Below are 13,281 nucleotides of genomic sequence, written 5' to 3' on the forward strand. Positions count from 1 at the left end.
AAAAAATGGCTTTTTTTTTTTGGAAGTTTTTATATGCATACATCTCTGCACATTTACTATCCTAAACCAAAAAAAAAAAAACAGCTGATGGTCACGTGACTATCACATGACCAGTACATTTAAGACACAAAGCATTGGTGTTGTTCTTCACATATCAAGGTACATGAACGCGAAAACTATGCGGTGAGTATTGTGTTATTTACATAGAGTTATCTTACGCTAATCATAGTTTATAAATCACATTTGCAGAAACTGTTGTAAATCTCACAGACACCGGTTCACCTCATGAGGTCAGATGGTCAGGACAAACAGTTAACAAAAACGTGTTTCCTTGTTTCTTGTGTACTGCTCGTTTGTTTTGTAGCATGTTATTATTTTTTATTATTTAAATCGATTATTGTATCGATTATAAAATGACAAAAGGCGGTAAAAGTAACCTTTTGTTGTCCATAAAATAAATAATTTTGCCTTAAAGTAGGTTCTTAAAGTGACAGTGTTTATTTTTACAGGATTGCTGCTTTTGTCCTGTGCTTTATTTGGCTCGTCAATGGAGAGCTGCTTGAAGCTGACCAAGATGCTTCGTAAGAGCCACGCATGCCTCTGTCTATTAATAATTATGAACTATATTGGTCCAAATTATGAATTATGTTGGTCACTTTTGTAATTTCCACCTTTTATTTACCCTGGAAACAGCCCTTGAACAATGTTATTCCCAATGTTTTAGCGTGCCTGAGGACTGGGTCCTGGTTGAACGGGCTGCACCTTTGGAGGAAGTGGAACTTACCTTTGCACTGAAGCAGCAGAATATTAACCAGATGAAAGAATTACTGAAACTAGTGTCGGACCCAGAGTCACATCAATATGGTATTGAACCTCTCATTTGTTCTGATCCAAATGATTAAATAAAAAAAAATAAGTTCTCATTTAATCCTCATTCATCCTCAATTAAATTTTTAGGGAAGTATCTGAGTTTGGAAGAAGTAGCTGATCTCGTGCAGCCATCCCAGCTGACCGAGAAAGTAGTGCAGAGTTGGCTTCAGGGTCATGGTGTCAAAAACTGTCACACAGTCTTAACACGTGACTTCCTTCAGTGTGCCATGACTGTGCAGTAAGGACATTTTTGAATGAACTTTACAGATCACAATCAAATCAAATTAGACCAGATTCTCATCTTCTATCTGTCTTTCTTAGGGTGGCTGAAGCATTACTCCCTGGTGCTAAATTTCACCGCTACATAAGAGATTCACACACTCTGTTGAGGTCAACATCTCTATACTCCGTTCATGAAGATGTGCATCAGCATTTAGACTTTGGTGAGCAGCTGACACCATTAGTTCATCTCCAGCTTCGAAAACCTATAAGCCTACTGTGTCATATTTAATACGTACATTTTCAATGCCTCTAAATTGTCAATATGCTCAAAACTCAGTCATCATCACTGTTGCATTGCATTATTTAGTGTGCCCTCCACAAATAAGACTACAGAGCTTTGATCATAAAACTAAGCATTTAAATATCATCTTACTAATACATATTATTGGAGGGAACTAATATTTGGATGCAATTTTTGATATTTATATGCAGTTATTTTCCTCCTTGAGTATTAACTCCATATCCTTACTATATGGGCCAAGAAGCGTAACTTATCACATACAAACACATTTTTGCAACCGTTTTTGTTTCATTTATTTATTATAGGTTTTTGAAAACCCCAAAAAATAAATTTAAAAAATGTAGCAAAGTAGGATAAAATAAGTAAGTTTCTAATGGAAAACCTTTGAAGTAATCAATATGATGCAATTTTTTTTTTTAAATCTTTTTAGTGGGAGGTGTTCACCGTTTTCCTCCGAAAGGAAAGGATATCAGTAAAGGCTGGGAAGGAGCAAGACCGTCACGAAGCTGTCATTTGGGTGTCACCCCCTCAGTCATCAGAAGTCGCTACAACCTTACCGCAAAGGATGTGGGGACTGCCTCTAACAACAGTCAGGCAGTGGCGCAGGTACGCCTCTTATTTTTACTGTGGGGATTTCACTGATTGACTAATGATGCACAGTGGTACATCCATTAATTGAATTATATGAACAGAACTCTGAAGTGTTATTCATGGTTGTGCCAAATATCTCCACTAACTAGTTCTTGGAGCAGTACTACCACCCTGCTGACCTGGCTGAGTTTATGACTCTGTTTGCTGGAGCATTCACACACATGTCAGCTGTAGAGCGGGTTGTGGGCACTCAGGGTGGTGGGAAAGCCGGCATCGAGGCCAGTCTGGATGTGGAGTACATCATGAGCAGTGGAGCAAACATTTCTACCTGGGTCTTCACAAATCCTGGTATGTGCTCCAGTTTATATTAATATTTCAATTATTTTATTTATTTATTTTTTTAATATATATATTCTTTAAGTTTTAAAGTTAGTAATTTTGTTATGTGAAGAAAGATGTAAATTAAGGAGGTTTGATTGACTTGCTTCGAGAAAGTACATCATACAGCATAATTTATAAATAATGGAAGTTAAAATGTGTTAGTAGCTATATATCAGACAATAAAATAGTTTTCCCCTCATAATATGTCTCTTAATATGCCTGATTTCTCTTAAACTACAATAACGCTGATTTATGGATATAATTTGCCGTAAGTTTGCTGTTGCATTAAAGAAATTGTTCACCCAAAAATGAAAGTTTGCTAATAATATACTCACCCTCAGGTCATCCAAGTTGTAGAAGAGTTTATTTCTTCGTCTAATTTGCGGAAATTTAGCATTACATCACTTTATTCATCTTCAGAACACAAATTAAGATATTTTTGATGAAATCCGAGACCATTTCTGACCCTGCATAGATGACAAGGCAACTACCATGTTCAAGACACAAAGACAGTAAGGACATCGATAGTCCATGTGACATCAGTGGTTCAACCTTAATTTATGAAGCTGTGAGAATACTTTTTGTGAATTAAAAACAAAAATAAGGTCTTACGGTTTTGGAACGACACAAGGGTGAGTAATTAACGACAGAATTTTCATTTTTGGGTAAACTAACCTTTTAAACTGTCGCTTCTGGCCATAAACCATAATAACACTTCCTCCAGTAAAACCTCTCTAAATCTGAAACTCATCTACGTCTGGGATGCCTGAGGGTAAATCATTTTTCAGCAAATTTTTATTTATGAGTGAACTTTTCTGCTGGTTTTTGCAAATTCATTGTTGATCTCCTTAAATTAGCTGATTTTAGTGCATCAGTTGGGTCCGTTTCCGAATAGATTCTTTTACTTCATATATTGTAAAGATCACAAACTTTGGTTACAGGTCGTCATGAGTCTCAGGAGCCGTTCCTTCAGTGGATGCTGCTGCTCAGCAACATGTCTGCAGTTCCTTGGGTCCACACTATCAGCTATGGAGATGATGAGGACAGCCTTTCAGATGCCTATATGAACCGCATCAACATTGAGTTCATGAAAGCTGGCCTCAGAGGGATTTCCATGCTCTTTGCTTCCGGTAAGATAAAAGTCTTTGCAGGAACAAAAGGATTTAAATTTATTTGATTAACTACTGGTTGCATATGCTAGTTCATTTTCCCTCTTAGGTCTAAAATCATAGTGTGTGTGTGTCTGTGTTTTAATGCAGGTGACAGTGGAGCAGGTTGTAGACACTTGACCAAGGAAAGAAATACTTTTAGGCCAAGTTTTCCAGCATCCAGGTAGACGTCGGTCTTTAAATAATCTTTATAACACTTATATGAAAAGTAGTTGATGTGTGAAATGAATCTCTTCCCTATCTAGTCCCTATGTGACCACTGTGGGTGGGACTTCTTTTAAGAACCCCTTCAAAGTCACCTACGAGGTCACTGATTACATCAGTGGAGGTGGCTTTAGTAATGTGTTTGCAATGCCAGATTATCAGGTAAAACTCCATTAGTCTGTATCCTTTGCTGTGTTTTGAATGAAATCTTGCTGCTTAATGAAAACTGCACAATGTCCCTAAATAGTGTACTTTTTAAGCTGCTGATTTAGCCACTATTTCCTGTTTTAAACAGTTGCATAAGATCTGTCACATGACCTCATGATTTTTGTCCCATGACTTCATGTTGCATGTTAATGTCGAGCAGTTTAAATGCAGTTATCTTGGAAATAAAATTCTTGCATTTTTTTTTTTTTATATCATTTGGCAAAATGAGTTAAGAAATTAATCATAGCTGAAAAAATAACACTGCTTTTTTACGTTGCAATGAAAAGGGAAATGTTTTGCACCATGCGATTCTTGTAAATGTAGGTCACCTGAGTATTCCATACAGGCAGATCTTTTGCATACTGTGCTTTTGTAAGCAGAGGCTTTGAAGTTCCACCATATTATTAAAATAGCTGAAGTCTGTTATCTGTTTGCTTATTTTTGAAGACTCTGGCACACAAGGCTATTGTGTATTGTTCTCTGTAGGTTGGTGCTGTACAAGCATATCTGAAGAATGTTCAGCCTCTACCTCCTCAGACATATTTCAGCATCACTGGAAGAGCCTATCCAGATCTAGCTGCGCTCTCTGATAACTACTGGGTTGTTACCAACCGTATACCTGTACCATGGGTTTCTGGAACTTCGGTTAGTAAATACTACAAAAACAATGGGTTTTTACTTGTTAGTGCACTTACATAACAGGTTGGTTAAATTGCATCTTTGAATATACTAGAATTATATTAAGCAAGTGTGCAAGTATGTGATACTAAGACTGTATGACTATAATTTTTTTTTTTTTTTTTAAATTAGATCACTTCCAGAATAAGCCTTTCCTTATAATTTACTCATCCCCATGTCATTCATAATGTCTTTCTTTCTTCAGTCGAAAAGAAATTAAGATTTTTGAGGAAAACATTCCAGGATTTTTGCTCCATATAGTGGACTTCAATGGGAGCCAGTGGGTTGAAGGTCCAAATTGCAGTTTCAATGCAGTGAAATGATTGGCCCCAAAAAATAAAATTGAAAATTAAAAATGTATATACCTTCTAACCACAAATTCACATATTTATAAACCGATCAAAAATGACAGTAAAGATATTTATACAGAAGTTGCAAATGCTTTCTATTTTTATAACTTTTTATATTCATTTAAGAATTCTCAAAAAAAAAAAAAAACGTATCACCGTTTCCACAAAAATAAGCTGCAGAACTGTTTTCAACATCACTAATAATAAATGATTCTTGATGATTGTCACTTTAATTTTGATCACACAAATGCAAATCTTACTAAGCATTACTGACCCCAAACCAGTGTTGCCAAATCTGTTGTTTTCCCACGGAATTGGGCTACTTTAACACTGTTGCCACGGGTTGTTTTTCATGTCTGCGTGTTGAAGCATCCCCAATAACGTAATGTTTAGCCCCTGGAATGCTAATTTGACCAGGGGGACCCCGCCAAAAAACGTGGATTTTACCCCCACGGAACGTGATTTTTAACAGGGGGACCCCCCTCAAAATTGGGCAAGTTTTGTTGTGAAAACCTGGCAGACCTGCTCCAAACATTTGAGCAGTTCTGTACAGTAGAAAATGCATGTACAATGTACAATATGAAGTACCATTTTAGTTCACAATATAAGTACAGATTAGGTTACAATACATTACCCAGTAAAGTCTGATATTTCATCATCTGAATGTTTTTCCAAGGCATCAACTCCAGTTGTGGGTGGAATTCTGTCCCTCATAAATGACCAGCGCTTCCTGAAGGGTCTTCCCTCATTAGGATTCATCAACCCTCGCCTTTACAAACTGCAAGGCAAAGGTCTTTTTGATGTAAGTGTTTAAAAACATTTTTAACATTAGCAACACTTTTAGCCTTTTTCCTGTGTTCAGAACTATGTCTACAAAATCCATATTTAGAATGTCAATGTAAGAAATGTAAAAGAATATGTATGAAATGATGATAAAAGGCAGTAGTATATGGAAATGCTTGCTGTAGTGCCCCTTGTGGCAACTGCATGCAGCACACACACATTTCAGAATGCAGCGACGTGTGAAATCAAGCTTGTGTAACCAGAAGCTTAAGGGTGACGATTAAAACCTTTGGTTTCCCTGTTCAAGTAACCATATACTCCTAGCAAATTGATTTAACAGCGTTTTCTCCTCTGACTCTTAGGTAACAGAGGGATGTCACCTAAGTTGTCTAGATGATAAAGTTGAAGGGAAGGGATTCTGTGCCTCCCCTTCATGGGATCCAGTAACGGGATGGGGAACACCAAATTATCCTGTTTTTCTTAAAGCTCTTATGGATTGAGCTGCTGCTTGTGTAGTCAAGTTGCAAAAGAATCATCTACTATTGCACACTTTTTTTTTTTTTTTTTACTCTGAAGCATCTAAATGATGATGCATTGTATAATCATATCATAACTGTCAATCATCCAAGAATCATTTTCACAAAACAATGATTGTTTCAGTGTAAACTTAACCTTTGATGGCTAGTTTATTAACCCACCCACAGTTCTTCTCCCCATCCAACAGGTTATACGACTTAAGTTCTTTCACATGAGGTGAAGGATTAGGGGCTACGACAGTGTTTAAAAAGCTCCTTTGGTTTGAACTAAAGTGACAACACCCCCCTCCCCTCCTCCCCTCCTCCCCTGAATTTTTTTCAAGTTTGTCAAGAGACCACGTTCAATGAAGTGCAATATGCCGTAATATTTAATTTCAGTTCCTTTTAAAACGCAATAAAATAGATCCTTTTATTATAAACACTATGATGTTACAAAGTTTAAATATAGCATGTGATGAAACCAGCCTAATTATTAAATATTACTTGAGAGCTGTGTAAACCAATGGCCTGTTTCTGGCATTTTTAATGGGTTGATTTCACAGACTTTGTGAAGAGATCCTCAGGGAATTAAATATTGAATGGATTTGTTGTTCTGGAACTACTAAGTCATTGGTAAGATTGAGAATGTTTTTTTACTAGACGCCTTGTGCACTGAATGTTGTTTGAGCAACCGGTCCAACTTGTTTTTTTTGAAAGATGCATTGCCTTCAAGACTCCCTCTGAAAGGTACATGAATATTTTGAAGACTGCAATGTTTTGTTTCTTTGCTTGGAAAAATACAAATTAAAGTTTTTATTTTGAAATCAATGCCTTTGTGTGCTTACAGTTTTGGATTAAAGTATTTTTAATATTATCCAGAAACAAAAAACACTTTTTTTGAGAAGGAATTGTTATTTGCTGAACTTCAATTTGGAGTTGGCAGAGCACATTTACAATAGCAAGTAATTATGTAGTATTAGTGCATGGATTATGTTAAATGGTCTTAAAGACATAAGCACTGTTATTCAATGAAATTGACGTTAGATCGTGGGAGAGTCTTACAGATCCGAAACAGGGATGACGTTTTTTGCTGGCGGTTCAATTGGCAGTCTGTGGAGCCATGGAATAAAAGAGTATAAAATATATTTATATTTAAAAATTCTGACTTTATTTTCGTAATTCTGAAATTATATCCCACAACTCTAGAGGAAAAACAACTTGTCATTCTCTCTTTTCCCCTCGGCTCAGAGTTTATATCCCACAGTTCTGGCTTTTCCCTCCTCAGAATTAACAAACTCTCTAGTTTTGTTAAATCGAATTATAAAGTCAGAATTAGGAGGTATAAACTTAAATTTGTGAGAAAAAAGTCCGAATTGTGAGATAAAATAAAAAAAACATTATGTAAAAATGTTAATAGGAATAGGTTTAAATAATATTTCATGCTTTAATTGTAGGGCTAATGCAATATGAACAGCATGAACAGCATATGTGAACATTATGTAGACCTAATTGTTTAAATCAAATTTATGCTTTAAAAGTAGAGTAGGCTAATCATAGCAGTTTTTTAATCCATAGTATGTCCGTTTAGCTTCAAATGACGTCTTTGATGACTATTCTATAAAAATTATTTGCATTCTGATTTTGACATCAAAAGGCACAAAAATATTTTTTTTCCTCTTATTCCATGGATTTTTACCCCTTTACCACCAGTGCTTTTCTGCAACCACTATGCGCGCACAGCTGCAAGTGACGTCACTGTGACGTTTACTCAAAATTGGTCTATAAAGTATTTTTAGTGTTATGACTAGTTTCTAGTAAGGCTGCAATTCTTGATACATGACATTACATGAGGCTGTGTCAGCAAAAACAGTTTATAAATATTTATATCATGAATATTTTAAATAGCATTAATTGTGTAAGTTACAATTTATAATTGAATATTGTGCATATGCTAAGTTAGAATGCTATTAACAACATTAGCTGTAACTGATGCAGTGTCAGTGGAGTGATTTTAAAATAGCATGTGACCTTGGACCACAAAACCAGACATAAGGGTTAATTTTTTTTAAATCGATTCATACATCTGAAATCTGCATAAATAAGCTTTCTGTTAATGTATGGTTCGTTAGGATAGGACAATGCCGAGATACAACTTTTTGAAAATTTACAAAATATCTTCGGAAAACATGAAGATTTTTGGCATAAAATAAAAATCTATAATTATTGTTGGCTATTGCTACAAATATACCCGTGCTACTTACAACTGGTTTTGTCACATTTAAACTGCAACTAAATGTTCTCATTGCAATACCATTTTAAGCCTTTATATGTAATACGTTATATGTTGGATTAAACTGGTGATTTTTAGGCTAACTGCTTTGTGTTACCTTTATCTACTACAGGAAATATGTCTTTTTATATGACAATTTTACCTTTAACCAGACCCATCATATGGGTTAAAGTTTAACAATTCTTGCTTTTAAAATCAGTTGCTAGAGGGCATTCAGCATATGACCAGCATGATGAACTTCAGGCTCTTGGGAACTGCACAGGGGAGTTTAGCTTTATTCCATATCATTAAATAAATTAGATAATTTGAAGGAAAAAGTGTCTTTTCACATACTGAGTAGATTGTTAACGTGTTACAAAAGAAGGCATGTGTATGTAGCGATACTTCCTGAAGCTGGATAAAACTGTTTTAATTGGTTAAACACAATCTAATCAACATCTCTATTATCTACATGATTTCAAAACATTTGTACAGGACAGGTATACAAAATGAGATACCTGCACAGAATACCTCACAAAGAAAAGCTGTATTTACACTGAAAAAAAGCTGAACGGCATCTCATTCTCCTTGAAGAAAAAGCATTCACAGGTTTTAAGTCTCGGGGACGACACGCACACGCACGCACACTCACACATATTACGACAGCTCTACGCTCTAAAAAGTGTACAATATGCACACTTTGAAGACATCTAAAAAGCAGTCTTTGTCTTTGCAAACTGGTAGAAACAGACACACCGATGGGCAATTTGCTTCTTTGGGCTCAGGATAATGAGCATCTTGTATGTGAATGAGGGTCCACAAAAACAATCACATCTTCAAAAGAAGAAACTCTCATAACTCGGGAAGTTATTTTAACTCAGGTCTAGACCGTGAGAAGGTTGACGGGAGGGATAGTTTGGTGTCAGGTCCTCATTCACATTTCAATTCCCATCGAAATGCGCGCTGAGATTCTCTTAGAAAAGAATGGTTCTAGAAACGACATACAAAGTGGGTTTTGGAGCAGGAAGCTGTTGTCAGACAGAGTCTTTAAGGGAACTTTCCTCAGCGAGCCATCTCACTGATTGTTTTTAGCTTTCGCGTGTGTCAAAATGTGAGACTTCAGGTTGGTGGACTGAGCGAATTTCTTGTTACAGCCATCGAACGGGCAAACGTAAGGTCTGTCTCCAGTGTGAATCCGCACGTGTGTGCGCAAATTAAAGTCCAAAGAAAAGCGCTTTCCACATCCCTCAAATGTACACTGTGAAGGAAAAAAAAAAAGCACAATTATTATTTATATTTAACACTTCTCAGTTTTATAATATTCTGAACAGCATCATGAAACTTCTTAAAACATTACCTGAAAAGGTTTTTCACCAGTATGAACCAACTGGTGCCGTTTTAGCTTGGAGCTTTCCACAAACGCCTTTCCACATTCAGCACAGACATGAACCCGTGGCCCATGGGTGTGCAAGTGCTTTCTCATAGCAGAGTTGTCCCGAAACATTTTTGTGCAACCCTATGAATACATAATTAAAATGTTAAAAATCCTGATAATAAATTACATTTTAAAAAATGCAGGTAACTGGACATATTTGCTAAAATCTTTTAAGCTGATGAACTCACTTTGTGAGGGCATGCTATCGTCCTTGGAGAGTCATCTTCTTTTATTTTTCTTGGCTTCATTCTGTATTGTGAAAAAAAAATTCAGGATAAGACATTAATTGTAGGAGTTCAATAATGAATAAAATACATGAAGCTAATCAAATTCATTGCTTTTGAATACAAAAAAATGATAAATTAATTTGACTTTTAACCCATCCTATATCGATGCGACTCCACAAGTCTGGCAAATTTCAAATCTTTCAAACAATCTGAGATAAATTAATAAATTTTTAGATTATTTCAATCTTAAATGTGACCCTGGACCACAAAACCAGTCGTAAGCAGCACGGGTGTTTGTAGAAATAGCCAACAATACATTGTATGGGTCAAAATTATCGATTTTTTTTTTTTTTAATGCCAAAAATCATTCGAATATAAAGTAAAGATCATGTTCCATGAAGATATTTTGTAAGTTTTCTTCCATAAATATATCAATACATAATTTTTGATTAGTAATATGCATTGCTAAAAACTTCATTTGGACAACATTAAAGGCGATTTTCTCAATATTTAGATTTTTTTGCACCCTCAGAATCCAGATTTTCAAATAGTTGTATCTTGGTATCTCGAAACAAAAAAAATGACCATTATGACTGGTTTTGTGGTCCAGGGTCACAAATAGCACCCCCCATGCCAAATATACAAAAAGTATACATAAATAAATATATAAAAAAATGGTTTTGATGGTTTTTAAAAAGAGATGGTTTTAATTTTCTGCCCCCAATGGAGTTTAATATATGCATTAAATCTCATGCTTAGGGCTTACTATAAAACTCTATGCCACAAAAATCAATAAATGCTGTAATAAAGACTCAAGCTTTTGGCTGAAAACCCACCTTGCAAACTCCGCCAGCTGTTTGGGGTCTGACAGGTCAATACCAGGGATGCCACCAGGGGGCAGTTTCTTGCCTGTCATATACTCGGAATAGTCAGGAGGAGAGTTTTCCCCAATAATCTGCTCTTCGACCTCAGTCTCATGATCAACATCTTTTTTATCATCTGTACAAAACACGAGATTAAACATTTAACAATGTACTTAATCAAACCACACATCCTGTATACACAGACCTAACGTTGTAAGGACAAATAAAGCAAACCAAAATTAAACAAACTGATGACTGATGCAGCAACACCCAAGTCATAAATGATTAATCAGAAAAAAACAATATCCATTGTCTCAAAAAAGCACTGTTTAAGCAGTTAATAATAATCTGGCACGCAAATTAAATTCCAGTATTGTACTCGGCAGCAAAATATGGTAATTTAAAGCGAGCACAGAAATGCAATGAAGTATGCGTGTCATGTTTTTTTCCTCCTGCACAGCATTATGTGAGCCTTCCAAAAAAAAAAAAAAAAAAAAAAAAAAATGCGTGAACGCCTCTGAAGCGCATGCGCAGTCTGTAGTGTTTCACGGTGCACATACTCGTAAACATATAAACAAGATGTTTCAACCTGCACTCCACCTTCATGTACTTTATTTTAATATTCAAGCATTCCCAAATATTTTTGGTCGTTAGAGGCCACGTAGAGAATTTAAGTAGTATATTACTAATACACACCCATAAATCATCAATAACTAATATTCATGGCTATAAATATAAGCACCCGTTAGAGCTGGGCTGTGGCGTAGTTCAAACATTTGTATATGTTTGAGCATTTCAAACATTGAGCCCTAAAACAGATAAAATGCGTACAAAGCCTTAAATAATACGATTTTTGTCAAATCATTCCAAGTTCAAAGTGAATGACATCTTACTTCCGTTAATCGCAAAAGCGTATTTTCTCAAACACCGCTGTCCACCATAAGCATCTGAATATGTATTGATATAAAAATAAGTAATGCATTAAGCATTAAAAAGCATCACTGCGCAATATGCACTTGACTGTTAAATGTTTCGAAAGGTTAGTCACGTCTAAGTAAATTGAGATAATCTCGCCCCACGGCACAGGAATCTGCTAGATGTATGTGAATTTCTCAGTTAGAAGATTTAAATACGCGGTAACATTTGTTTATTTAGCGACTGAAGCGCCGTGAGAAAGACGGTTTGCAGACGAGCAGCAGATCGTGTGACTAGGTCCCTCCCCTTCTTCAAACTGAGCTGCGCCATTGCGGCCTGCAGCAGCGCGGCGGACTCACAGCGCCTCTCTCCGCTCCCGCCGCCATCTTTCCCCGCTCACAGAACCGCCATGTTTCGGGGCCGCCGCCATAATGGTCTGGAGGAATATGGCGGCGCCCATCCACACTTAAAACATGGCTTCCCATCAAAACAAAAACATTTAGACCGGGGCCACCCTCCTAAGTGGCTTTTCTGGTGCGAAAATCGTTTCTGACACCAGGCTGTCCGGCAGCTTTATAACGAGCTCGAGAGGAAGAGGGCCCAGGCGAGGCCTGCGCGAGAACAAAGCACTTGATGGGATGTCAAAACTTACCCGATGCCCACATAGTGACGGAAAACTCCCCCTCCAGTGTTTTGATCTGCACTTGCTTCTGCTCCCATTTGCGTCCGCTCGCCTCGGCGGAGTTTAGGAAGCTCTTTTTGACCACTCTTTTCCCGCTGCCTCCCCCTTTCTTCATCCTACCCGACGGGTTCTTGCCAGACACGGTCACTAAAGTCTGCTCGATATATTCCTCCTCCGCCACGGGAACGGGGACGGGAATGAGGATCTGGTCCTCAAAGCTGTCGTCTGCGTGGAGGTCTGAATCATCGCAGCCCACGACCTCCTCGCGAGTTTGGACCAGAATCACCTCCTGATGGTTAACGTGGTTCGGATCGTCTGTGACCAGAGGCTGCAGCGCGATCATCGGCTGGTGCTCGTCGTCGTCTCCGCCGACCACTGTCGTCTCGATGGTCTCAACTTCGATTTCGTGCAGCTCGACGATCTCGGCCGGCATCTCCGAGCCGTCGGTTTCGATGTACAGTGTCTCACCCGACGCCATTCTTGGCTTTCTTGATTTCCGAACTGATTTCAAGCAAGCCCTGTGTCAAGTCAACGGCTCGTTCTCCCCCTCCTACTCCACTAACAAACAGGCAAAACTCCGTCCCACATTGACTGACTCCGTTCACGGACTCTGCCTGAG

General features: G+C 37.4%; 2 protein-coding genes across 2 annotated transcripts; one reads left to right on the top strand and one right to left on the bottom strand.

Moving 5' to 3' along the window:
- The first annotated feature begins 96 nt into the window (after positions 1-96).
- Positions 97-6,571, top strand: tpp1 (tripeptidyl peptidase I). Its single transcript, XM_051133348.1, has 13 exons — positions 97-183; positions 510-581; positions 725-864; positions 958-1,108; positions 1,192-1,313; positions 1,824-1,999; positions 2,134-2,332; positions 3,307-3,495; positions 3,625-3,697; positions 3,780-3,900; positions 4,432-4,590; positions 5,650-5,775; positions 6,119-6,571. The coding sequence occupies exons 1-13, from the start codon at positions 107-109 to the stop codon at positions 6,254-6,256; spliced, it is 1,743 nt and encodes a 580-aa protein (XP_050989305.1). The 5' UTR covers positions 97-106; the 3' UTR covers positions 6,257-6,571.
- A 2,378-nt stretch (positions 6,572-8,949) lies between these two features.
- Positions 8,950-13,281, bottom strand: yy1a (YY1 transcription factor a). Its single transcript, XM_051133349.1, has 5 exons — positions 12,633-13,281; positions 11,039-11,201; positions 10,164-10,224; positions 9,898-10,056; positions 8,950-9,798 (listed from the first exon to the last, which is right to left on the bottom strand). Exons 1-5 carry the CDS (start codon positions 13,138-13,140, stop codon positions 9,616-9,618), a joined length of 1,074 nt encoding a protein of 357 aa, XP_050989306.1. The 5' UTR covers positions 13,141-13,281; the 3' UTR covers positions 8,950-9,615.

This window comes from Labeo rohita, chromosome 17, assembly GCF_022985175.1.
Source record: "Labeo rohita strain BAU-BD-2019 chromosome 17, IGBB_LRoh.1.0, whole genome shotgun sequence".
Classification (NCBI taxonomy): domain Eukaryota; kingdom Metazoa; phylum Chordata; class Actinopteri; order Cypriniformes; family Cyprinidae; genus Labeo; species Labeo rohita.

Bases quoted from the DNA above. Each gene is read 5' to 3' on its own strand.
- tpp1 (XM_051133348.1), top strand. From the start codon at position 107: ATGACCAGTACATTTAAGACACAAAGCATTGGTGTTGTTCTTCACATA. The intron at 1,109-1,191 runs GTAAGGACATTT...TGTCTTTCTTAG, and splicing joins CAGTGTGCCATGACTGTGCA to GGTGGCTGAAGCATTACTCC. The intron at 2,000-2,133 runs GTACGCCTCTTA...TCCACTAACTAG, and splicing joins ACAGTCAGGCAGTGGCGCAG to TTCTTGGAGCAGTACTACCA.
- yy1a (XM_051133349.1), bottom strand. From the start codon at position 13,140: ATGGCGTCGGGTGAGACACTGTACATCGAAACCGACGGCTCGGAGATG. The intron at 10,057-10,163 runs GTGAGTTCATCA...ATGTATTCATAG, and splicing joins CGATAGCATGCCCTCACAAA to GGTTGCACAAAAATGTTTCG. The intron at 9,799-9,897 runs GTAATGTTTTAA...TTTCCTTCACAG, and splicing joins CTGGTGAAAAACCTTTTCAG to TGTACATTTGAGGGATGTGG.